Here is a 26,416-nt window from a genome sequence, read left to right as displayed (position 1 = left end):
CTGTCCCAGTAACCCAGTGAGCCAGCATGCACAACATCAGGACCCTGAAGCAGCTAAATGGATTATTAGTATTTACACCTGTGTTTTTCTTACTGTGAAATGTCTTCTGTGAAAGGGGCCTATTGATCAGAGGTTTCATTACTCATAAAATAGTTAAAATCTCTGTACGAAAGACATTCTTGCGGTCTGGGTTGACCACTTTACTAGCTGCTTCGGTTGTTTGTTATCCAGGTCTAGACTTCAGGGGGTCTTCTACTTCCAATCAACAACCAGCCAATTGCTCAGGTTTAACCCAAATTGCCCAAATTCCTCACACAGTTCGCATGACAGACCACCTACTGTTATTCAGTCAGTTAACGTGTACTGTATCAGTAAAGGAAAATGTATAAATGATTTTTGTTCACTATAAAAGTCAAGCATTTTTGGACCAAAATAATCCATTGTCTTTGTTTAGGTTAGAGTTGAACTAACCCCCTTTTTCCCTTTTGCCTAAACTTCTTAGTTTTCAAATATTAATCACACAAAACTGAAAGGAACATAATGGAGTCTTCCTGATTACATTAAGTCCTTCAATGCGTTTGTTTTTGACTAGAAACAGGCAAAGCTTCAACTATCCTATTTTCTGTAAAATGGACACAATCCACACACTAAAAAGTAAACTGTAAGGCAGTGCTCTTTGTAAACCGATTTTATGTGTATTTACATTACAAGTACTTCTTAACACAAATGCTTAGGTAGAGACCAGGACTAAAAGCTGGTTTTCATGCCTAGTTTAGTTTAAAATTAAAATAAATTAACAATAAGTACTACAAAAATGTACTCAAGGCAAACCCTGCTAACTAAATTAACACGAAAACATTAGGACGCTTTGTTAACATATATAAATAAATAAATTTAAGTTAATGGGCTACAGTCAGATTATGAAAGCTGTTACTGTCTCAGTGCTTCTTCATGAAGGGCCGGCCTCTCTCCTTGGCAGGGGAGCTGAACTGGAAGAAGGTCTTGGCTCCTTCAGCCTCCAGGCAGGAGAAGAATCTGCTGTCCCCCTCGTTGCCCACGGAGAGGAACTGGGGGCTTCTCTGGGGAGTTCCCTGCCGAGCCACCCCTGTGTGACACGCAGGGGGTTGACGGATGTCTCATATTGTTATACTGAGTAAAATTCCCTCACATAGACAATCAGCTCATTACTCCTACTGTCCTTAATTGTTAATGATCACTTCTTGACAAACCCCCTACAGCTATGTCTTCCTTTGTGCCATTTAACATAATTCTCTCTCTGCTTCCTTCCTGTTCTCATTAATCAGTGTGGGCACAGTGTGACAACTGATTTAATAAACGCATTGAAGTTTATTTCTTTACCTGCCAAACATTGTTTTTGAAAAAGCCACTGAGTTTGTACTACTGATTTTTAATCTGTAGCCTAAATATTCTATGCATTTGTTTGATTTGTTATTCAGTCTATGAAATATCAAAATGCCCTCAAGATTCCTGAACGTAAAGACGAAGGTGAAGTCCTCATATTGCAACAGTCCAGAATTCAAACGTACTCAACTTACACTAACTGGCAAATTACATTTCTGCTTAATGAATTACTTAAACAATTAACTGATTATAAAAATTGTTGGCAAATTGATAAACTCCTACAAAATTATATATATATACACTCTTTATTCATGATTTTCCCCAGTGCACGTTCCAGATCTTGTGTATATGGAAGGACAGAATTTGTGGCCTGATTATTGATAAACTCCTACAATCTACATCCCCCTCTCATTGTGAAATATCAATTAATCACCTGCACAAAAACACCAAGCATCTCTTATTTAAACAGTGTACCTTTTAACGTTAACATGAATCTAAGTTCAAACTGTTGTTCTTACCGGTGTTAAAATCGTGATGTACTGTTTGTGGCAGCACGTCTCTGTCTCCAACACCCACCACCATGTTGCGCAGCCTCAGTGAGTCGTACAGCCCCTGTAGTTTCTGGTACTGCCTGTTTCTCTCCATCAGCCTCTCGGACACCTCGCTGTACTTCCTTTTATAGTCCTCCATCACCTGAAGAAAACAAGATTTTATATATTTCTATATAATCTTCTGAACTTAGAGGTTTCAAACTTTCTAAATCAAGTGGAAACTAAAATCACCATGTGTACAGATAGAAATTAGGTATATGAGTTATGGGTTCTATGCTTATTTCTTTATCATCTACAGGCAAGAAAGATGAAAAAAAAAAATCTCCATGGAGCTACTACACTTTCCTTCTAAGCCCTTTGTACAATCATATCTTGGGTGTAACACATTACAGTAACCACAGCATTTCTTAGAGGGTCAGAGGACATGCTTTGGGTATTTTTAATTTAGGGGTCAATTTCAAATGTGACATTATGGATCTGCACTTAAGAATTGTGGTTTACTTTCTTCAGGGAGGTGATTTCCCCCCTTATGCCGTTGAGCTCCAGTTCTCTGCTCTGGTTCTGCTGGGTCAACACCTTGTCCATCTGCTTCAGCTGTGCCTCGGCACGTGACAGACTGTACTCTTGATACATATGCTCCTGATGGACCTGTTTACAAAGACCAACAAGCTAGGTGTTTTACAGGAAAAAAGAAAACAACCAGACTGACACAGGCAGACATTTCAAGACTTGCAGATACAGAGCTACATTATTGTTATATGCATACAAACAGAAAGATATTTGACCTGATAGCTCCAGAAGGCCAGAGCACGGGCACTGATGTCAAGAACAACGTCTGGTCGCAGGCCTGCCAGCACCATGGCTTTGTACTCCTCTGAAGGCGACAGCTCCGTCCTCACAATGTCCAGCTTTCCAGACAACGCAGAAGAGCAGGCCGGGCAGATGGCGGGGGAGCGGCTGAACTCACCGGACCCATGTTGATCACAGAAAACATGTGAGCAAGCTGTGACCCAGGCGAAGCCACTCAGCTTAGTCCGGCACTTTGGGAAGTTACATAGTAGTATGTCGTCGCAGAGAGCCATGGCCACGACTGTGGAAAGTACAGTAACATTTTAGTAATGGAGATCAGCTAGTCAAGTCATTAACTGAAGGTTCTATAAAGCAATTAAATATGTTTTGAGTTTAAAAGAACATAAACATATCAAGGTAAAGCAAATATCCATTTGGGAAAAATTATTGTTTCATTTATTTTCTTAGCAGTGCCAAGCCTATGTGTGATTACCACACATCACAGGCTCCTGAACATCACATTCTAGGAGGTTTCAAGAGTCCAAGGTCCTATTTGGTGAAATTTGGGAACTTAAAAATCACCAGGTGTGGGGTAACAATTTCTAATAGCTTTTGCTGTTTTATGAATTGCTAGAATTTTCCTTTCCTATAAGTAAGGCAATATTTTAGCTCCTGATCTTATCAAAGCAACAAATAACATACTGATCTAACTCTGCATTTCAGTCGAGTTTAATAATTGAACACTTTCTGCTCAGTTTTAATTTTGACTTCCTATCTATATCAAATTATCAATTACAAAAATACTCAATAAGGAAATATTAAATACCCAAAATATAACAACATTGCTGTATGAAAAAGTATTTAACGTTAGCTTAGCAACGTTTAGGTTACATAGCTAGCTATGTAACCTAAACGTTGCTAGCTAGCAACTGCCATTCCATTCGATGTTAGCATTAGCAGGTTAGCGGGTAATGTTAAAGTGATGAGCTCCCAGGCTAAATTGTTATGTCCGCTTTCTGTTCATCGGCTTCTATTAAAAATAAAAAACTGGCTTGCTGACTGACTCGCGTTATATTTTCTGTTAAACTTAAATGGATACCTTAACGGGATATTTAAGGTTAATTAAGGTTAATTTCGGGAGACACCAACCTACCAGTTAACGGCAACGTTAGCTCTTCACTCGGATCGTCAGGTGACGCTAAATTAATACTGTAATCTGATTGGCTGATTGCAACTCGAGGTCTCAAGGGTAACATCTGAAAACATAATTTACTTTAGATTATTTAAAAATGAATCTATAAAAATAAAATACTACATTTGACACATATTTAGGACAAAGATAGAACATATATCGTTTGTTTTAGTTTTATGCATTATGCTGAATTCATTTTATAATGTGGTATCTCTACTTAAATAATCTGGGAATTTATTCCACTACTCAACGGGCCTCATTCACCAATATCTTCCTAAATTTTCTCTTAAATATGTTCTTAAGAAGGTTTCTAAGAAAAGTTTACGCCGGATTCATGACGTGTTCTTAAACAGCAGATTTGTTCGCACCTGTGTTCTTAGGATTGATCCCACGTCTTCGTAACTGAAAGCGCGTGCCAGTTGTTCCTAATTAGCATAAGAAAACGCCCCAAAAAGTCCCATATAAGGACATGACACTTCCTGTGCACCTCCTGGGAGACAGGTTGTCGGAGCTTGTCGGAGCCGCGGTGGAGGAAGTACTGAATCTCAGTACTTAAATAAAAGTACAAATAACCAGAGACATATTTACTTTAGTAAAAGTAGAAGGTGTCCACAACCACAAACAAGGCCTGGCTTTTAAGAAAAGTTCCTATCCTAACCATGAAACGGAAATATGTTGTTATAATCGGAATGCGGTTGGTTTTATTCATGGATGTATTTCATTTTCTTTAACCATGCAAGTAAGCAAATAAAGTGTGTGAAGCAGCGCAAATGGGGAGATGTGAACAGGTCCAGCCAAATAAATAAGATATGAACGCGTCTTACACAGCCTGGCGGAGGAGTAAACGACGCTGTGGAGAGAAATAGATGGCATCTTTGATTTAAAAACGGGAATAATAAAAAAACAAACGTTTTCATTTTCACTTTTACCGGGGCTGTATTACCGAGGGTCAGCGGCGCTGCGCCCGGGCTCTGGAGCACCAGAGCCGGCTTGGATCAGCGGTGCCCCATATATACAGTATCTACGGCCACCAAACTTTACTGGTGAGACAAACGTGTGACGGTCAGGAAGACGTTTTGGCAGGGGGGAAACTGATCAGAAAATGTAACGGAACATTGTAGAAATGTAGTGGAGTAGAAAGTATAGATAATTGCTGCAAAATGTAACAAAGTAAAAGTCAAAAGTAGGCTATGCACTATTGAGTCTACTTAAGTAAAGTACAGATACGTGAAAATGTACTTAAGTACAGTTACGAAGAATTTGTACTTTGTTACATTCTACCACTGCATTTCGGCCCTATAAACAGCGATCAATCACCAAATAACGCAGGATTTAATCAGTTTAATTGCTGATGTATATTGCAGTGTTAGTATATGATTTTTTATCAACAAATGATCAGAAATACATTACAGTACAATACTATCATTGTAAACGACTGTAGAATTAAATAAAATGCAGTAAGCAATCATTTGGAGCAAATTGTCATCACTCAAATGTGCGTAAGAGTGCTTTTTAGTGTTCGTAGATTTTGTTCTTAGCTAAGAACAAATCCAAGTTAAGAAAACATTAGTGAATGCCAGAATCGCGTAAGAAGGGTTTAAGAACACATTTCTTATAAGAACGGTTGGTGAATGAGGCCCAATGACCTAAAGCAACCTGACTTTTTCTTCTTGCTCCATACATTTTCTGTCCATTTCCCAGGTGATGAATCTACTGGATGAAGTGAGACACTTTAATGAGCAGTCGAAATGTAGATAACCATGGCAGTTCTAATCCCTCAAAATCAAATAATGCCCTGTTTTATACACTGCCTCTGAGTGGAGGATAGGCCTAGGCTATATGTATAATGCGAGACACCTACTTAAATATGCCCCCCCTCCTCCACCACCTCCTCCCACAATTTTCTCTCTCTCTCTCTTTTATCCATTTCTCCACGTGGTACAGGAGTAAAGGCGGGGGGTGAAAGAGGGGCATTGTGCTGTGCAGCAGCGGATCCGGGGGTTCATAGTGAGAGAGGGGAGATGCTCACTCAACTGTGTCCAGCACGCCATTGTCAAAGATTCCCATCTATTCTCTGCCTTTTAAATAGAGCTCCAGTGTAAGATGCTTTTTTGGGGGGGTGGGAGGGGGGTATTATACGCTTGGTGATAACATACGAAATAGATGCATGTGGAATGGCTGTGTGGCCCCACTTACACACAACTCCAGTGCATTGTTGTTGATAATTGGCCCTATGGATATCAAAGGGCAGAAATATCGACTGTTTACTCCTCATCCGGTACAATAACATCAGACGGATTTATGACTGATGAAAACCACCTGCATGTCAATTAATGTGTCTATGATTTCAATATTTATCCACCGTGCTGATAATTAGAGAGTAGGTTAGCTACAGTAGCCTACACCTGGAGATCCTAAACATATGTCACCTGATGGATGAGTCACCTGTTACATTTCTTTTAGACATGTTATTGCATCCTAACTTGACCATGATGATTGTATTCTCTTCTAGATGATTGAACATTGAATGAACATTTATGTTAAGCAAAATAGCCGATTCTAACTCCCATTTTTATTTGTTTTTAAGCCATCCAACAGCTGTGGCACCTAATTGTCATGTTTTATTTAAAGTTTATAGCTGCTGCGTGAGTGTGTAAAGAAAAATAAAGCTGGGGAGAAAGAAAAAGAGAACCAGGGAGGCTGTGTGTTACACGCCATTGAAATGCAAATATCATTGAAGAACAAGGAGTGGTTCTGTGTGTGTGTGTGTGTGTGTGTGTGTGTGTGTGTGTGTGTGTGTGTGTGTGTGTTCCCTGTATGTGCATGCAGCGGGGCAGCAGTAGGAGAGGAGGGGCGCAAATTGGACAAGTTTTTGGGGGAGAAGAGACTTTAGAAAACAGCCACACACACGCACTCACAGCAGCTTCATATGACACGGTGCAGACCTGCGGATTTCCAAACACCTATGTGCTATTTTTTTTCACTTTCTTACATAAAAAGAAACTCTTTCTACATTTAGAAATGATTTAACACATTTTTTAAATGTTCTTTTTATCCCGGGACTTGCGGGATGTGGGCGACTTTTGAACTTTAGATGCTTGGATGGTTTCAGGAGCGCTTACAAGTGCGCAAAAACGTGCCTACTGCCATTCAACCGATTGATGCCCCCCTCTCTGTCTGAGTCGCAGTGAATCATGTCACGCCGGAAGCAGAAGCGACCCCAGCATTTAGTTAACGCGGATCCGGGGGGCCCAAGGCTGCTATCTCAGGGTGAGTAAACATCTTTACGAGTGTGCATGAGTTTTTGTCTTTAGTTTCTTGAAAGAGTGCAACCATCCTGCACCTTAATGGTGCTCATCACTGCATGCGGAATTCACTCAACTCCTAAAATCCTTAGAGAACTTTACAAAAGCAAAAGTTTGGGTTTAGACGCAGGCCTACATGAATTGTGTAGCCTACGATATTTATTGTGTGGTTTCTTGTTGATAGCGGTAATTTGTACATGTTTATTCATGCATGGCCACATTTTAACAAACGCACTTGAATTAACAGACTAAAAAGTTTAAGATCTAAGTTTGTCAACTAAAGTAACCCCTCCTGCTCAGTCATTCACTGTAATGGGCCCCACTAAATGGAGGCCTTGGGCACTTTGGTCGGGGCCAATAAACGTGTCCCTGTGAAATGAATAGAGTAGGATTAACTAACATACATCTGTGGCCATTTCCATGTGCTGTTTGTCCTCTAGGAAACCAACAGGCTGCTCAGCGCTGACTGTTGGAGGTCTTTGATTAGAATAGAGCGCTCTCTTATTTGTTAACAATAAGATGGGTGGGGGGAAGGGAAGGCAGTGTTTTTGGTAAAGATTAATCTTCCACTCTTCTCTTCTTCTTTTGCTCTTCTTCATGCCTTTCTCTTTTATGCACCCCTCTTCCCCCATTTTCCACCTTCTCAATACTTCCCTCCCCTTTCTTTCTCCCCCTTTCTCATCCCCCAGCCCTATTGACTGTATACTCCTACACAGTTAGGGGGTGGGAAGGGGGGAACTCAGATAGATGGAAAAAAAAAGAAAGATTCAGAGGACAGAGATTGCAATTGCACTTGTTCTGTGTTGCAATGGGTTATATCTTCAAGTGCACACACTAAAGACTCTATGCAGGTAAACTTCCAGAAAAGACGTTAAGCCTGGGAGATATTTTTGTGTTTCCTGCAGATTCAGGTTTGTTTATAAGTCACAGGGAAGGGATTTCACTGAGGTACAGTCTTTCATTCCATCACTATATCACTCCAGGAGGGAATAGTTAGTTTGTCTCTCCATTGTTGTTACCCTCCCCCCTTCTTTTTTCTTTTTACTCTTTCTCACTCTGTGCTCAAGATTCTGAAAGAATTTGACCCCTGAGCAGGAGAGGTCAGATTAGTTGACCAATCAGAATGTCTGGACAGTGCCCAGAACCCTTAGCTTGGCCTGACCCTTGACCTCCAATGTGACGTAAGGGGGGAAGGGTGAATAGGGAGATGAAAGACGTAACTGCTGTAGGGAGGGGGTGGGTTAAGAGGGGTTATGGGTTGTCTTGGTGATGCCCATTGTCCTTTAAAATGTGTTGCCATAGCAGCAAGGTGGTCTGTAAGCTTTTTTGTGTGTGCAAGATGTTTGAGGAGTTTTGCTCCGGAGAGCACAGATTGAGACAAGACATTACAAAGACTCATGGACTGCAGAATTTCTTGCACTTGTTTATTTTCCTGTTCAAGGCCATTTCCTAGCAGGCATTTCTTTTGAAGTTGGAACAAAATCTTTTGGTATGCACACAAATTTGCAAACTTAACTTGTAAACAATAAGTGGAACCAATGAAATAAATAGACCGTAACTTAAGTAGATTGTTTTAATTAATTTACATACCTGGTCTGAAATTGGACACTGGGTATTGTATAATAATGCCCCTGTAAAGAATGTAAATTTTAAGTTTAAAACAAAATCTCTTTTTTTCTATCAATCCTCAGATGATCACCTGGGTATGAAGTCACCATCCACATCTCTTGGCTCAGAAGTGACCTCATCAGGGTCCTCCTCATCATCCCCCAACTCTCTCCAAGACTGCCAGCCACCTCTGGCCCCTCGCCCATCCCCTGGTGGGCTCCACGCGCCCTCCTTGCCCAGTGAGAGCTCGCCTCCTCCCCACTGGCCCAGCCACATCGCCCCCTTTACCATCTCCCTCCCAAACACCCACTCTTCGCTCTCCCCAGACTTTCCTCACCCCTCGCTGTCATCCCAGACTCACTCACCTCCTCCCCTGGGTCAAACCTCAGGTTCCCACAGCCTGTCCCACCAAGGAAATTCTCACTCCATCATGACCTCCCCACCGATAGGCAGCTCAGCCACCACTACTACCTCCTTCTCTTCCTCCTCCTCTTCCTCTTCTCAGTGTGTGCCGCCTCACCGTGACAGCTCCAGTCCAGGTCATCAGCAGGCCTCCGGTTCTCCGGGGCAGCATGGACAGATCCAGGTGTCACCAACCCTGGCAGTACTCTTAGAGGAGCTGAGGGTTTTACAGCAGAGGCAAATCCACCAGATGCAGATAACAGAGGAGATCTGTATGCATGTTCTCAGGCTTGGAGGCGCGGTCTTTGGCCAAGATAATAACACACAGGCCAATGGTGCAGACAGCAACCAGAAGACCACAGGAGCAGCATCTTTGTCACCAACACACCCCTCCACTGCCACACCAGTAAGCACAGCTTCATCTCTTTTGACTGGTTTTCCGTCTTCCCTCTTCCCCCAGCCATCTGTCTCCAAATCAGGTGCTTCACATGTCAAGGGCAGCAGAGCTCCATGCTCCTCTACCTCTTCCTCATCTATTTCATCCACCATCAGCTCCTCTGTTGCCTCCCTACACCCTTTGTCCTTGTCACTGGGCCTACCGCCACGCTACCTCCATGAGAAATCATCCAACACCTCTTCGTTTGGTCATAGCAATGGTATCAGTTTTCCCACCCCTCCCCTTCCTACCACCAGCCATTCCCAGGAACTACAGCCCAGCTCCTCCCTGGGCTCTGCCTCCTCATCAGGACGCCCTCAACATGCGTGCCGTTTTTGTGGCAAGGTGTTAAGCAGCGATTCATCACTCCAGATCCATCTGAGGTCACATACAGGTGAAAGGCCCTACCAGTGTCCAGTCTGCTTGAGCCGTTTTACAACCAGAGGGAACCTCAAAGCCCATTTCCTGCGACACAGAGAGCAGAACCCAGAGCTGTCCCTCTCCCTGCTGCCCCCAGCACTGTCAGAGCAAACACAGAGTGCTCCTGCTCCCATCCAGAGAAGGAGAAAACGGCGGGCTGATGATGACGAGCCATTTAATGGAGTGAAAGGAAGTATTCCCGGGATGACAGAGAACATGGCATTAGGATTCTTGTCTGGTGCGTCCACTCGGCCCTCGCCTTCCTCTCTACCGCTGCCCCCCTCGGTGGACATGGCGTTGCTGTCCACAGCCCATTCACTGCTTCAGCTGAACAGAGCCTCGGCTGCAGCTGCTGCCAGCGCATCTAGCACTGGGCTGCCTTCCTCTTCATCCTCGTCTTCCTCCTCTGCCATGGGCAGCCAGTTCAAAGGAGCAAAGCAGCAGCGATTTGATGAAAACACACCTCCACACTCCTCCCTCCATACAACCTCCCCATACTCCCAACTGGCCCACCTGCCTAAGATTCTCTTCCCTGGAGGTACATCCCCTCATCACCTTGCACTTCTCCGGCCCCAAGGCCACCCATCCGCCTCCCATCTTACTTCACATCATCAGCTACCCTTCCCCTTTCCACCTTTTCCCAAACCATCAACTTCCTCCCCCTCTTCATCCTCGCCTACCACCTCTACCCAGACCTCAGACACCTCCAAGTTGCAGCGCCTGGTACAGAAACTTGAAAGGCGGCCACAGGGAGGTGCCTCTTCTTCCTCTGCCTCCTCACAATCACCTGCTGAAGCAAATGGGGACACACATGGCCATGACTTGTCCACCACCTCCAGTGCCTATCGCAGGGAAATGTTGGCTGCTCTTGGCCTGAGCCCAAGTGCCAATGCTGTTGGACTAATGACCAGCCAGGGAGTCTTAGGTTCTGGCACTACAACTACCACGACTACCCATTCTCTGCCTACCGCCCAGGCTGCTAATCAGTGTGGAGTGTGTCTGCGTGTCCTCAGCTGCCCCAGAGCTCTGCGTTTGCACCAGGCCACACATCTGGGAGAGCGGCCATTCCCTTGTAAGCTGTGTGGTCGTTCCTTCTCCACTAAGGGCAGCCTCAGAGCCCACCTGGCCACTCATCGTGCAAGACCGGCCAACTCCCGTGCCTTGAACTCTTGCCCATTGTGCCCACGGAAGTTCACCAATGCCTTGGTTCTTCAGCACCATATCCGCTTGCACCTAGGAGGACAAATACCACCTGACGAAGATATGCCTTCTGAAGACACCGCAGAAATGGAGAATGCTGTCATGTATGAGCATGAGAATAACTCCCCATCTATAGCCCAACAACTTCTTCCTCTGGCCTTAACAAAAAGCTCCAAGTCTCCAATTGATGCTCTCAACTCAGGGTCCACTATAAAGAAATCCACAGCTGTTGAGACCACTTCTGTGAAGACAGAGGAATCAGAGGGCCCAACACCCAGTGTTAGCCCACCCCTGACCCGTAATCCTCCCTCAGTGGGAGCCGAGGACCCCCTGCGTCTGGGAGACAACACCCTAGCTGATGGCAGCCCCGTGAACGGCTCCATATACTCTGAGGAGGAGACACATGCTGACCTGGGCAGCACCAGCCCTTTCAAAGCACCCTTAGCTAGTTCTCATTCAACTGTAGTGAATGGAGACGCTGAGGCAGATGAAACCCCTCTATCCCTCTGTGTTTCAAAGCCTAGAGTAGAAAATGATACGCTGCATACAGGGGTTAATAATGACGAAGCCTTCTCCACAGACAAACCCACCACAAGTCCTGATTCTAACCCCAAACCCCCAGCTGCAAATCCCTCCCCTGCACTCACACCACCAGCCAGCCCCAAAGCTATTGCTGAAGCACAAGAGGCCTGTGGCAGTGTACCACAGGAGGCACAAGAGAGAGATCCTGCTCAAAGCAAAGGCAAGAGTAAGACCACTACACCCATAGAGCATTTGCCAGTGTTGGACCCAGAGCCAGAGAAGGATCCTCCAATGGAGGAGGGTTACAGTGTGCAAGAAAAGCCTTCAGAGGACCCAGAGCCCCCTGTCCCAGCACCCAACACCCAGCCTCCTCGCCCTGACAAACCTTACAGCTGCTCCCAGTGTGGAAAGGCATACGCCAGCCGTAGCGGACTTAAGGTAAGGGTTGAAGATATTGTGGATTTGTATGTTGTAATCTGAAGATATTAAAGTAGTAATACATTTTCGTGTCAAGTGAGGATTTCATCCTTCTGGGCTTGTGAGTAAATTACTATTGTGTTGTGTTTCCCATCAACAGGGCCATATGAAAACTCACCCTGGAGCGTTGACCAATACCCCCTCCAAGGCTCAAACCAATGACACTGACATTGTGGAGGATCACAACTCACATTCGGCCAATAAGAAGACGGGACAGGAGGAGGAAAAGCAAGGATTGGCTAAATCCTTTGAGAAAGATGACAGCACAGATCCTCTACCAATCAGTGTTGTTCCTAGTGTGGCGGGAGAGTCTATGGACACTACTGTGTAGAGTTAGTATCGTTAAGTGGCTGCAGTCAGTCTTTAAAAAAGGGTCCTGACAAGGGAATGTATTTTTTTAATAGAAAGAGATTTGTTTTCTAGAGTTATTAATTCAAATTCATGTTTACCTTTGGTATTAGGCAGATAGATCTAGTTTGTATTGTAGTAACATTGCAAGAGATTTGTGAATGTAGTACTTTAGCTATGTATTTTTGTATTTCAAAGACCACAGTGAGGCCTTATCTTACACACTTCACAGAATTGTCACAATGAGAATTAATTGTTTGCGCTTTCTTTGCTGACACCTATTTCAGCACATACTGTATAAGCTGATTTAAATAAGAGGGACGATCCAGCATTTTACAAGATGAACTCCATACCAAAACAGGCCAAATTAGTAATGGCCGATGTTTGTAAATATAAGCTGCGGTTACATTTTATGCCTTTTTATTGTTACATTCTCTTTCCTTTTTTTAATGCCATGCTGCTGAATGCATGTTTCTGATGTGCTGAGTTGCACTGTGAGTTGCACTGTGTCCTGTGCTGCCGAAACATCTTAAACAAACCCGTTATTAATGATAACCACGATGATAATGATGGCGATGATTGTGTTAGATTATCAGTACTTTTGTGAACACTCCCTGTACTTATAGCTGTAACATTACCTTATTCAAACTGATGATTGTAAGTTTTTTGTTGTTGTTGATGCTATTTGCAGGGTCAAACCAACAAGGATGAGCCCTGTTTGTTATAATTCTCCCTCTTCTTTCCTTTCCCCCCCTCTTCCCCCTGCTCTCCTCTCTCAAAGCACTTGAGAGTTTTATGCTCCTGCAGAAACTGTCTGCACTCACTGCATTCCTGCTTTGCCCAGTTTAGTATTTGTATGCTTTGTAAACTCTTCTTTGTAGCAATGACAAAATACGTTCCCATGCCTCCCATGTGATGTAAAAAAAAGATAAATAAAACAATGTGAAGAAGAGACCTGTTTGTTGCTTGTCTGTGGTGTTTTTTGTTGTTGTCTGGATTCAGTTTAGGCCTGCGTCTTTGTGAAGTCATTTATCTGTTTAAGTATTCTGTTTGCATGACTCCTATTCTGTGCGCCTGCATGTATGCTGTTGGTCAGTTTTGGCTTGTTTGTTCCAGCTCTGCGTGTCTGGATCTGGGATCCTTTGTCTGGGACGCTGGGCTAGCTGTCTACTAATTCTTTCTTTTTTTGCCCTCAATCTCCTTTAATATGTTTCAGTTCCCCACTAGAGAGAGTGTGTGTGTGTGTGTGTGTGTGTGTGTGTGTGTGTGTGTGTGTGTGTGTGAAAAGGATAATCAGAGCCTGTATGAGTGTGATTGAGGGTGCAGCTGTAGAGGCCGCCACCTCCCCCCCTGCCTTTCCCTCCCCTCTGTGTCATACGCTCTTTCATACGCACTCTCATTTTCTCTTTCATTTCTCTCCCTCACTCTTTCTGCTCACCCACTCACCCCTGTACTCCCCCCTGTACTCCCCACCTCCTCCCACCCCATGTAATGAGCTGACACACAGGAAGCTCTAATCCTCACACAATGCCACCCCTCTTCCCCCCAGAGTGACTGGGAGCGGGACAGGGGGCAACAGGGACCAACCTGGCCCAGCTGTCCCCAAAATGGCTGCCTATAATCCCTCCAGTTTTTAGCCTACAGGGGCTCCTGAAACCATGACAACCGGTAACCAAGGAAAAGAATGTCCAGGGCAGGGAGCGGGACAAAAGGAGAGAAAGGAGCCATGTGTGAGAAGTTTGTCCACATGCGTTTGTGGGCAACAAGGGACATGTCTCAATCAAAAAAAGAAAGAAGAAAAAAAAAAAAAAAGGAGCAGGGAGGTGGAGGTGAATACAAAAGTCCACAGGTGTGATGGAGATGGTTGCTGACTCTGATCACATGCAAGATATTTATCATCATCAATATGCGTTAATCAACTCTCTGTAGATCAATCCTTATCAGCAGGAAGGACAAACGTTTTTTGAGGTGTTAAAGGTCATGTAATTTGCATATTTAGACTACAATTAATGAAAAAGCAACACCCAGTTGGAAGACAAAGAAGTTGTTTATTCTTACATTGGCCATTGATTAAGGTGATTTTGGTAATTACAGCTGCCATTCAACTAAAATGTGACAGAATCACAGTCAGTTTTTTTTAATGATGTGCTTATTATTATTTGAGTTATTATATTAGTTTATAAAGCAAAATCAGTAAAACAGGAATATACTTTTAGGAAACCTAAACCTAAAGTACCCTATTTATCATATACACAAATGTACTGTAGATGTAAGCAGATATAAGTGTTAATGAATGTATTGATTAAATGTATATACTGCTTAGAAATGCTAAATAGTGGACTTAAAATAAAGTGTTACCGACTAACATTTTGTTTCTGGAGGGCTTCTGTTTTTTTAAGGAATCACAAAATTGTGTCGAACTTAAAAGTGTTCTTTTACACTGTGTACAAGTGTAAGTCAAACTTTCAGTAATTTCAGAATTGTACACCACAATGAGGAAACTCTGGGGGTGAGAGGAGATAATTCCTTCAAACTTTCTAAACTCTCCTATTTTTATTTTAAAAAAGGACACATAAAGTCAGAATAAACTAATTTTCTCTCTCTCTCTCTCTCTCTCTCTCTCTCATAATGAGAAACTGTAATGCTATGCCCTTCAGTGGCAGTAGCTCAGTCTGTAGGGAATTGGGTTTGGAACCAAAGGGTCACTGGTTCAGGTCCCCATAAGGACCAAAGTATGGTGGTGGACAGTACTGCCAAGGTGCTCTTGATCAAGGTACCGAACCCCTAACTGCTCGGGCGCCTGTCCATTGTCAGCTACAGCCCCCTCACTCTGACATCTCTCCATTAGTGCATGTATAGGTACTGAGCATGTGTGTGTATTTCAGGCCTGTGGGTAATGTGTATTCTAACAGAGTGAAAACATGTAAATTCCCTTGCGGGATTAATAAAGTATACATTATTATTATTATTATTATTATTTAGTTAGTTTAGTTTTAGTATTTTCTAAATCCACAAGAGGGAGCTATGATCTATATTTTGGTCATCATCAAACATGATATTTTACACATTTTACACTGACACGATTACTACATTATTATTTGTATCCTGCAGAGAAATAATAAACATCAGCTGATTTTCTCTTTCCCGTGTGTGTGTGTGTGTGTGTGTTTATTTAATATATGTGGTGGAAGTACTAAGGTTAGCTTAAGTAAAAGTAGCAATACCACAGTGTAGAAATACTCTAGAAGTAAAAATCCTGCATTCAAAATTTTACTAAAAAGTACAAAATTTGCATAATCCTACTATTTACCAATTGCCCATTTTAGAAATGAAGTACTTCATATAGTACTGCTGTGTGGCTCATCTTTAATAATCTATCATATTTTATTTGTTGATAATATTTTGTAATAATAATAATAATCTGTAAAGTCATCTGTAACTAAGTTTATCAAATAAATGTAGTGGAGTAAACAGTATAAATAGTTCCCACTGAAATGTAGGCTAGTTGAGCCTATAAAGTAACATGAAATAAAACTACTCATAAACAAGTACAATTACTTCCCACGTCCGTGCCTACTATTAATCGTATTAATATTTGATTAGTATATAAATTGTACCTGGATTTACAACTGGTCGCATTGTATTAGGCTACTATAATATGAATTGATATCTCTACAACATATTGTCTTGCTGTTGTTTTCACTGGACCATTTATCAAAGCTAGCAGTAGGCTAATAGTTCAGTTCCTCTACCGATTCTAACACTTGTTTGAAGTGGGCGATAATTTCATTAAAACCCTACAATTCTGTAATAACTCACTCAGGAGACACAATGCGGGGCAATCAAGTTCCCCTCAGCCCTCCCCTCGGGTGACTCGTTTCCTTGGTAGTAAAGCGCTAGAAACCTCAAGTACATAAAAGCCAAGTGGATCAGCTGAGGAGCGCGGAGGAACACTGCAAAGCAAAGTCAAAACCAGAGGAAACAGCTGCGTGAAGACGAAGAGGAAGACGCACGAAGAGGCCTGTTATTGACTGTGGTAGAGAGAAGAACAATGAGAGGGCGAGCTGGCTAAAAGAGGTGAATTACAGTAGACGTTACATTATTTGGGATCAAGTTGGACACCCAGGAGGACACACACACGGAGCTGGAGAAGGTGAGTCTCCCCAAAAACTTGACTCACCAAGGCTGTTCCTGATAATTAATGTTCACTGATACAAGATAGACATATTCAAATTACAACGCAGCCCGTTTATTATTTATAACCTGTAATGTCAGTGCACGTGTGCCTTGTTGTCTCTTAGCACTGTATGTAAAAGTGAGTTTTTAAAATCCAATCAATTTCACTAGAAGAGGCTTTTAGATGTAGCCTATAATTATTATTTCTACAGGAAGATGTCAAAATAAAGTTAGGTAGGAGCTGGCATCCTGCCAACCAGGTCCCCTGAGTTTTAATGACATCTTTCATATATACTGTATAATTAAAACTCCTCAGGATAATAAAGTTAGTTTCAGTGATAAATGCTCTAAGAATGCCTAAAAAATAGGAGTTGAATCATTTCCCCATACACTTGAGTCGAGAGGATTTTCCTGAGCCAGGATGTAACCTTGAGTAACTCATGAAGGACTTCTTATCAGCAGCTTTTGGACCTTGCACTCTTCTTTTCTGTAAGAGCCTCACCTTTCAGTGTCTGCGGCATGCGTTTGATCATATGCAGGAAGACTCAATCTACTGTCCTCCTTTGCAGTCACTCCTTTCTGAACCCACGTGCTGCTGATCTGCTGCTGCCGCCTTAAGGTATCTGGACTTTTCAGTCACTCTTACCTGTCATATTTGTCTTTAATTCTTAATTTATGCTTTAAATCTACAGCAAATCTCTCCCACTGAATTATTTATTTGGCGTCTTCTGCTTACTATCTTGGGATCAATTTTTACATCAACGCACCTGATTGTTCTTTCTGTGTTTCGAAGCTCAATTTTCCTAGAGTCTACGTGACTGTTCTTGGTTGTTTGATTCATCTCTGTCTGGCTCTGCTCATAAAGAAATGCTTTAACAAGCCCTGATGACAGTTTTGGGGATTGAAGGTAAAAAGTCTCCTGGGTTTAAACTTGGATATATTTGGTTGAAAAGTGAAAGTTTTTAGAAAGTAGGAAAACATACAGATTTTCAGGAAATCACATTGAAAACATTGGTTACATCTAAATGTTCCCTTTTCAACCAAACTAATGGATGCTTGGCCATCTTTTCACCCTTAAATCACCCAAAGGTTTCAACCCAGCATATCGCCAATTTGTCTTGAACATCTTAATGTAATATCACAGCAATCTTTGCCCTATCTCATTCAAAACTCCATTAATAGATCATTAATTTTAGGGCAGTTAATTTGTAAGTGTGTGTGTGTGTGTGCGCGTTAGATTGTGGAGCCTATTAACACACCTTGACATTAACTTATTGAAGCCGGTCATGCAGAAATGTCAGTGAACAGGCTGCCCTCAATGTGTCTGTCTCATCATCAAACTCCATACATGCTGAGGATGGTGAACTTTGGAAAACATGTGACCGGACACTGTGCTGCTGACACTCAAACTCTGCATGTGTGTGTGTGTAAGGGGGGATCAATGGACAGCTATGAGTCAAAAATGTTTGTGTGTCTCAGTCGATTATTCTTCCTCAGCTAGTATGGTTGCTAATGAAGAGCTGGTGTTTTCAGGCATGTGGCATGTTTGCTCCTCTCCCTCTTCTCTCTGTCAATACACTCAACCTTAAAAGGCCATTTGCTGTGCGGTCTAATGGCTCTCCAATCCACAAAACTGCTCTCAAATCCAACAGTGTGGTATTATGTGATTTTTTGCATGTTTGTTCCCACATAGTGCCCTTGGCATCTAAATATGCTTTTGTTTGACTAAATTTTGACAGGATTGAAACAACCCAAGTATTTGCTGTATGTATACTGTGACAAATCAGTCTCCATGGTAACAGCATCACTAATATGACCTGCATTTCCTCCACAGATGGCAGGAGAGGATCCTAGATAACTGTGGGGGTAAAGTTTAAGTCTTCAGTCTCACATCAAGGCGAAAAACTCTCCAATTGTGACTGTTATCTTGTTCAAAAAACAGTTTCTCACTTTACTAATCAATAAACCACCAAACCACGAACAATGGCGTCCTACAGCCCTGCCCCAACACCTGAGGCAAACAATGGTGGCAAACCATCTACGAAGTCTGAAGCCCCAGAGTCCATGAAGCTGAAGCAGGAGATCTCCCTCCTGAACGGGGTCTGCCTGATCGTGGGCAACATGATCGGCTCAGGGATCTTCGTCTCACCAAAGGGCGTCCTCATCCACAGCGCCTCGTACGGCCTCTCTTTGGTGGTGTGGACCATCGGAGGGATCTTCTCTGTGTTCGGGGCCCTATGCTACGCCGAGCTGGGGACCACCATCACCAAGTCGGGGGCCTCCTACGCCTACATCCTGGAGGCCTTCGGGCCTTTCCTGGCCTTCATTCGCTTGTGGACGTCGCTGTTGATCATCGAGCCGACCAGCCAGGCCGTCATAGCCATCACGTTCTCCAACTACATGGTGCAGCCCATATTCCCCACCTGCATAGCTCCATACTTGGCCAACAGGTTGCTGGCTGCTGCTTGTATATGTAAGTACACATCTTGTGTGTGTGTGTGTGTGTGTGTGTGTGTGTGTGTGTGTGTGTGTGTGTGTGTGTGTGTGTGTGTGTGACATTAAGAGAATGAGAGAAAAATCCAAGATGAGTCAGTGTTTGAGTGATATAAAGAGACAAAGATGATGTCTGCCACAGTTAGTTTCACATCTGAACGAGAGCATGTGAGCTTTGTAGACTAGAGAAGTGAAAAATGGTGACACCATTGCTGTAGTCAGCAGCTCTGCAGCAGAATGATTCACTGACATACAAAAGAGGAACTGAGCAAATCCTAAAACTTGAGTACCAATTTACTCAAACGCCCTTTTTACTCAATCTCAGGTTTAGAAATACTAGACTTGATGTCTCGCACGTGAGGACTTGAATCACAGCTTCTTTATTTTGATGTTGGAACAATAAGAAACTGTTCATAAATGCAGAGGTGAACCTTTGTGTATGGATGCGGCGCAGATTGCCAAGGTAACAAGAACACAATGGCACTGAGAAAGAGCAAAGCTGACAAACTGAATTAATCAAACTAACAAGGCAAGGCAACCAAGCCCAACAAAATACCAACACTCGGGCAACCAGACACTGAGACAAGAAGCCACGGACTCAAACAGAGAGCTTGTTAAGGTAATATCTTACAGACAAGCCCTGATAATCAAGATAAAAAAAACACATTGTGCTAGTTTGCAATACATATTACACATTCGTCCACCCACCCATGAACATACACTTGAATACACGCACATACACACTTGCGTTCTGCACTGATAAGCAGTGCTCAGAGGAGGAAAAGATTGATAGCTGTGAGGTAAAGTCCTGCGGAGAGACTCTGACCTGAGTGGCTAACAGGCTATTTACAGCTCGGCACAGGAGTGGACCTTAAAACCAAACTAAACACACTTCCTGTCAGCTAAAACATTTGAGTTGGGAACTGAAGCTGCGCTTCAAATTGCATACTTTTTCTTTTTACTTTTAGTAAGCTTAAACAAATCTCAGACATTACCCTCTTGCTCATCATGTAACAAAAGCTACTGGGGAGGACTATTGTGCTTTCAGTTAATACACCTGTGTTGTCCTGGATGTCAGAGCCTCCCCCCCCATACGTGAGTTCACAGTAAGTGAGCAACTGAATTAGTTTTCAAACATCTCTATTTCATTTCACATCTGGACCATATTTGACCTCCACTTCCAGTCAGCTGTCCTCCTAAACCCGATCTCACTCCTCCCACCCTTCTAACTTTTCACTGTCAACACACCACGCCTCTACTTCTGTGTGGCAAAGTCATCCTCTCCATTGCTCATCGCCGGTTGCCTCCGTCTGGAGCTGTATGTTTTGTTGTGTTTGACCGGGCCTCCTGTTGGGAAGGGCCTTGTTATGATCCTCTCCCTGTCAAAGTGGTGGAAGGTGATAGTGTTATGATTCGTCCCCTCACTGCGCATGAAGGTGGTCAACGTGGAGGAGGGGGCAGTGAAGTAATCCTTTTTTAGTCTCTTCTTAAAATGACTGGGTGATGTGGAGGTCCGCGTGGAGCGTGAGTGGGAGCGCTTTGACGTGGTGAATTTAGATAAAATACGTCCACTCAGCTGCTTAACAGGAGGACGATTTACACAACAAGAAAAGCTTTCATCTCGAGGTATTTGATTCAAACCTTGAATACATCCTGTGCCTGACGCACATTTATGAACTTCAATGGATCACGTGTTGATAAGAGGCCAGAGAGAGATAAGACAGAGAGAGAAGCACAAAACATTTTTCCAAAAAAACATGCTGCTCAAAGGTAAGGAGGGCAATAAGGGACAAAGTACCAGCTAAGACCACTTTTCCTCAATCATTCACAACTTATAACAGATAACAGATCTATTACAAGTAGTCTACAAGTCCTGAATTTAACATTTTTCTAAGCTAAGCTAAAGATTAAATAAGAAATGACAGTAAAATGTAGGCTAAAGCAGCCTATTATAAGTAAAACGTATCATTATGCATTACTGATGCTGCATAATTGATTGATCAAGCATAATTTGAATGTCAAATGTTTTTTGTTGGCCTAATGTAATATTTCTGTGTGTGTGTGTGTGTGTGTGTGTGTGTGTGTGTGTGTGTTTTGTATGTGCTGCACTCAGCTGTTTCCTCGTCTGAAAAACAACAGACCAGTCTGCTTGAGTCAGCAGCAGCGTTTCCTTAAACCACACATGGAAAAATGCTGGCACACACTCCGTTTACAAAGCAAATGTCACCCACTGAGATTGTTAAATTATTTGTTTCTGTGTATTTTTGTTGCTTCCACTTACCTTAGGTTTGCTGACCTTTGTGAACTGTGCCTATGTAAAGTGGGGCACCAGGGTCCAGGACTTCTTCACGTACGCCAAAGTCATTGCTCTCATCGCCGTCATCATCACTGGCCTGGTGAAAATAGGACAAGGTCACTAACTCTTCTTTCTCTTGATCCTAAACCCTCCACAATATCTTAACTTTAAGAAAACCAAATCCTTAGATGCTAAAAAACACAAGACTTTTATACACATCATCTGCGGGTTTAAATGATGATTTCAAGGGGATAATTACTGCCTAAAACTAAATCATTGTGTTGGTGTTTTCCAGGTCACACGCAGAACTTCGAGGGCCTTTTTGAAGGCTCATCTCAGGATCCAGGACACATTGCTCTGGCTCTGTACTCAGCTCTGTTCTCCTACTCAGGATGGGACACCCTCAACTTTGTCACGGAGGAGATCAAGAACCCAGAGAGGTGAGGATAATTTACTTTGATTGTACACTAAACTATTTCTTACTGCTCCAGCTGTGCCACTATGAGTGTTTAGGAGTGTTTGACCAGCACATAATAATGCAAGCAAATCAATCAATCTTTAGTCTTTTAGCTGAAGATTCCAATTGTCAAAGTTAAATTCTTATTTGTATGAAATTTCCTGGAATTTGTCCCCCATCACTTACACTGGAAGCATGTTAGAAAGGAATCTCTTAATGGCCAGTTTGAACAGTAGGAATGATTACAACAAGCTAAAACTGATATTACTGACATTTGTGCATGTAAGTATTCTGAGCTCTGGAAATTGTTCTTAGAAGAAATGCAATATCTTAAATCAGATCTCCCATCGTGTATTTCCCCCTACACAAAGATTTGTCACATGTAATGATTTTAAATGAGTATTACCTTGTGCTGGTAGATCCCACACACTAGCTCTTACATTTTTCTTATATATATATATATATATTTGTGAGTATATTGTCTTTATACTCAAAGTTAAATATTGAATCCATCCTACACACTTGCCACAGTTCTCTCTCATGAGAGTATTCCTATAAAGCCAAAGAAAATTCTTTCTCTCCAGTGCATTATAAAACAAGCTGCAGGATACAGGATGCCAGTTCTGCTGTGATTTGATCAACACCTGTGACATTGACTTCCTGAAATGTAAATCAATAAGAAAACAACCAAGATCACACTGAAAGTATGTGTGTGTTTGAGCCTTTTGGGTTAATCACACAGCCAAACACTGATCAAATGAAGCAAGACTACACATGTGATTGGATCACAAGCCTCTCCATGAGTTCCCAGGCCGATTAAGTGACCCCCCACTTACCACAATCCCCATCCTCCCCTCACACACAGGGTTGATCTGCACTTGACACAGAGACTCCTGAGGAAGCATAAATCTCACACACTTCACGTTTAAAGTCTCTGTATCTCATCTCCTTTGCTTCCCTCTGCTGTTTGTTTGTGTGAACTACAGGAACCTGCCACTCGCTATCGCTATTTCCATGCCTATAGTCACCGTGATTTACATTCTGACCAACGTGGCTTACTACACCATCCTTCCCATGAATGTAATCTTAGACAGCGATGCTGTGGCTGTGGTAAGTGCATATAATTGTCAATAAATCACTTTACTTTATATAATCATATAGTGCAGCTTTACATCATTTAATCTCATCTTTCCAGACGTTTGCAGACCAGGTATTTGGTGTCATGAGCTGGACTATTCCCTTCGCTGTGGCACTTTCCTGCTTTGGAGGACTCAACGCCTCCATCCTGGCTTCCTCCAGGTGAGTGAATATTTTTTGCCATCACTTCATCCCTGTGTCATTAGCATCCCACTCATCGTCAACTTGTGTCCATCACTCATCACCGCTCTGTTGCATATTTCTGTGTCTAAAGGCTGTTCTTCGTGGGCTCCAGAGAGGGCCACCTGCCCGACTACCTGTGCATGATCCACGTCCACCGCTACACTCCTGTCCCCGCCCTGCTCTTCAACGTCAGTCAGCTATCATCATCTTTTATTTCCTGTTGTTTAATGGTTTAATTTACATTTATTTAATCCCACATTTCACAGTCTGACTTACAATGTTTCTTGTATGTCTCTGCAGGGCATCATGGCTCTGATATACCTGTGTGTAGAAGACGTTTTCAGGTTGATCAACTACTACAGCTTCAGCTACTGGTTCTTTGTTGGTCTGTCCATTTTGGGGCAACTGTATCTGCGCTGGAAGCAACCGGACAGAAAGAGACCACTAAAGGTAAGGACGCAGAACCAGAGATACCGTATTGTCTTTTAAAAGGTGCTTTAGAAAAAAAAAAGTTTACCTACTTACAATTTTTTATTTCTTACATATCTGACCATCATCTCATCTCTTCTTTCCTCAGCTCAGTCTCATCTACCCCATCATTTTCTGTCTGCTCACGGTCTTCCTGGTGGTGGTGCCGCTCTACAGTGACACCATCAACTCTCTGATCGGCATCGGCATCGCCCTGTCAGGAGTGCCCGTTTACTACCTCTGCTGCTACACTCCGGCCCATAGGAGGCCACTGAGGCTACGGAGCCTCATTGGTAAGAGAGCCGCACAATTCATTCTCTGTTTTTGTAAATCAAAACCAACTTTGTTGATTTTAAAAAGCAGAGGTCTTAAACTCAATGACCTGTTTGCCACTGGCCAGGTTTTGGACACATAAAACAAAGTTGTTTATAGTAGTGTTGTAGCGTAGGTTTATCCCAGATATTTAAAGTAAGTGTTTGGCACCAGAGAGGAGAATAAGGTGTAATAATAATATAATGTAATAATAATAATAATAATAATAATAATAATAATGCCTTCGGGGGGAGCTCTAATGTACAAGGAGCCAATGAGCAGTACAAGGGGCAGTGCAAAAATAGATGTAATTTGGCTGAGGGTAGAAGATGAAGAGTAATGCACATTAACCCGAGGCAGGAGAACAGGAGAGGCCTGCAGAGTTGCAGGAGAGGAGACTTATCTTAACTTGTGTAGGTCCAACAGACAAGGAAGTCTACAGGCACATCCGAGCAGGTCACAGAGACACAGAGCTGTTTCTGTTTCATCCAAACCCTCTCTGGGGATCAACACACTCCCAGCAGCACATTGTTGCTGAGGGAGTTCCAGGAAATCCAGCCGGTTCTTGGAAAAACTGCCACTCTGTTTACTTTTATATATGTCGCTGTTTTTCTTCTTTTGAGCAAAGACATCCAAATACTGGATTCAACTTTCAGTTATCTCCTCCTTTAGCTACTCTCACTCCTCTTTCTGTTCTCCTCCATTCTGTCTGTTAGATTTCCCCAGCTCACAAGTGTGTCTCATTTATTTCCCGATTTCCCCCACCTTCCTTTCCTGTCAAGGTTGAAAAGGGCTATTCTGTACTTTTTCCTCCAACCATTTTTGCTACAGTGTAACGCTGCTTGAGACTGTGTGGTATTTAACGATAGCTTGAAGGTGCCGTCACATTAAACTCCAAAAAAATAAATATAACTTAGTAATTATAGTAAAAAGAATCAGGAAACAAAATAATTATAATTTGCTGGCTAGATGTAACACTATTGTTTTAAAGGGATACATTAATATCCTTTGGCCTTTAGTGCATTAAATCATGTGCATGGAATTGGAAGTCGTATTTGGATGTGTTTGACTCATTAATGGTCCCACATGGAAAGAAAATTTATTTTCTTTCTTCAAATTATTAAAATGTCTTTAGACATTACATTTTTGTAGCCCTCAAGTACTAAATTAAAAAATATATTATTTATGAAAACTTTACTACAAATAGGACACATGCCAAAGGTGATTCATCTAACTCTTTGCGAGGAAGCCAACTAAAAAGGTCTGCTTCTGAAAACCGCAGTGCACCCTGGGAATTTCTTCCAGGCCTTACTGCTAGAGATGGCTCAATCAGGTTGAGTCGAGTACAGCTACTTCTTGACCAGATATCACAGCTACAGAGTACCGTACTTTGCTTGGACTCAGAACTAATGATGTCAACTTAAACTCAATTTGGTGTCAATGTTAAGTCTAATAATGGATTAACATTTCTTCTGTCTCCACCTCTTTCAGCTAAATCCGGCTTGCTGATTCAGAAGGTGTGCTACTCTGTTCTGACTGAAATGGACAAAGTAGAGTAGATGTTTGCGTTTACCAACCTGCCGGAGACTGACCACGCACAAATGTAGAACCTGAACTCATCTTGGCCAGCCGCTGCTGCCACAAGGCCTTGGTGGGACGAAGTATTGGGGCTTGAGCTGGACCCAGCTCTCTGACCTGTCAATCATCACCCGGCGTTCTCATTGATGAATGTATTAATAATGGCACGGCATGGTGCTAGTTGGCAAGATTTCACTCTAGCTGACTGAGACTTCAGAGAGAACATTTTAATGCACTCCTGAAGAAATCATCACCTCTTTCTATTTCAGAACTGTACACATTAGTAGAAAATTATTGAATTCATATTTCAAGACAAGTTTTTTTTGGTGAATTGACATACATGCAATACCTTTTTGATTTTACCGGAATGTGGCAAATTATTATTATGATTAAATTGTTTAACAGGAGACCATCTTTGGAACTAAAAGCATTGTTGACTATAGAAACAGCCTTGCTATTGTTTGCACAAAGAAAATCAAGCAGTAAAAGAGATGAAAATATGTTACCACATTCATGAATGTGGAAGTAAAGTTTTATATATACAAGTCAGCCCGAGGTCTAGTGAAGGGCTATCTTTACACAAATAAACAAATTTTATCTGCAGCCTCTGACTGAATCACAGGCTGTTTAATGTAAGAGTTTGAGACAGTTGAGCTGCTAAAACTGTACATATTTATAATAAAATTACTTGTTGACAACATAAA

At 42.4% G+C, this 26,416-nt stretch overlaps 3 protein-coding genes across 6 annotated transcripts; 2 read left to right on the top strand and 1 right to left on the bottom strand.

The window, feature by feature from the left end:
• Positions 1-673: 673 nt before the first annotated feature.
• Positions 674-3,937, bottom strand: ccnb1ip1 (cyclin B1 interacting protein 1). 3 transcript variants are annotated; one of them, XM_028563770.1, is made up of 5 exons: positions 3,856-3,937; positions 2,699-3,003; positions 2,415-2,561; positions 1,881-2,055; positions 674-1,105 (listed from the first exon to the last, which is right to left on the bottom strand). In XM_028563770.1, the coding sequence occupies exons 2-5, from the start codon at positions 2,993-2,995 to the stop codon at positions 939-941; spliced, it is 786 nt and encodes a 261-aa protein (XP_028419571.1). In that variant the 5' UTR covers positions 2,996-3,003; positions 3,856-3,937; the 3' UTR covers positions 674-938. The 3 variants fall into 3 exon arrangements, with proteins under 3 accessions (XP_028419571.1, XP_028419572.1, XP_028419573.1); XM_028563771.1 differs by having other exon boundaries at positions 3,852-3,893; XM_028563772.1 differs by lacking the exon at positions 3,856-3,937 and adding an exon at positions 3,802-3,826.
• A 3,151-nt stretch (positions 3,938-7,088) lies between these two features.
• On the top strand, positions 7,089-13,499 carry si:ch211-212k18.5 (sal-like protein 4). Its single transcript, XM_028563667.1, has 3 exons — positions 7,089-7,164; positions 8,891-12,225; positions 12,365-13,499. Exons 1-3 carry the CDS (start codon positions 7,089-7,091, stop codon positions 12,593-12,595), a joined length of 3,642 nt encoding a protein of 1,213 aa, XP_028419468.1. The 3' UTR covers positions 12,596-13,499.
• A 2,948-nt stretch (positions 13,500-16,447) lies between these two features.
• On the top strand, positions 16,448-26,416 carry slc7a7 (solute carrier family 7 member 7). Of its 2 annotated transcripts, XM_028564704.1 has the most exons (11): positions 16,448-16,765; positions 17,358-17,407; positions 18,623-19,261; positions 21,568-21,693; positions 21,873-22,017; positions 23,021-23,144; positions 23,230-23,333; positions 23,446-23,542; positions 23,655-23,804; positions 23,932-24,115; positions 25,626-26,416. In XM_028564704.1, exons 3-11 carry the CDS (start codon positions 18,772-18,774, stop codon positions 25,691-25,693), a joined length of 1,488 nt encoding a protein of 495 aa, XP_028420505.1. In that variant the 5' UTR covers positions 16,448-16,765; positions 17,358-17,407; positions 18,623-18,771; the 3' UTR covers positions 25,694-26,416. The 2 variants fall into 2 exon arrangements, with proteins under 2 accessions (XP_028420505.1, XP_028420506.1); XM_028564705.1 differs by lacking the exon at positions 17,358-17,407.

The sequence above is a fragment of the Perca flavescens genome, chromosome 19 (genome assembly GCF_004354835.1).
Source record: "Perca flavescens isolate YP-PL-M2 chromosome 19, PFLA_1.0, whole genome shotgun sequence".
Classification (NCBI taxonomy): domain Eukaryota; kingdom Metazoa; phylum Chordata; class Actinopteri; order Perciformes; family Percidae; genus Perca; species Perca flavescens.
This window is presented reverse-complemented; position numbering and strand designations above follow the sequence as displayed.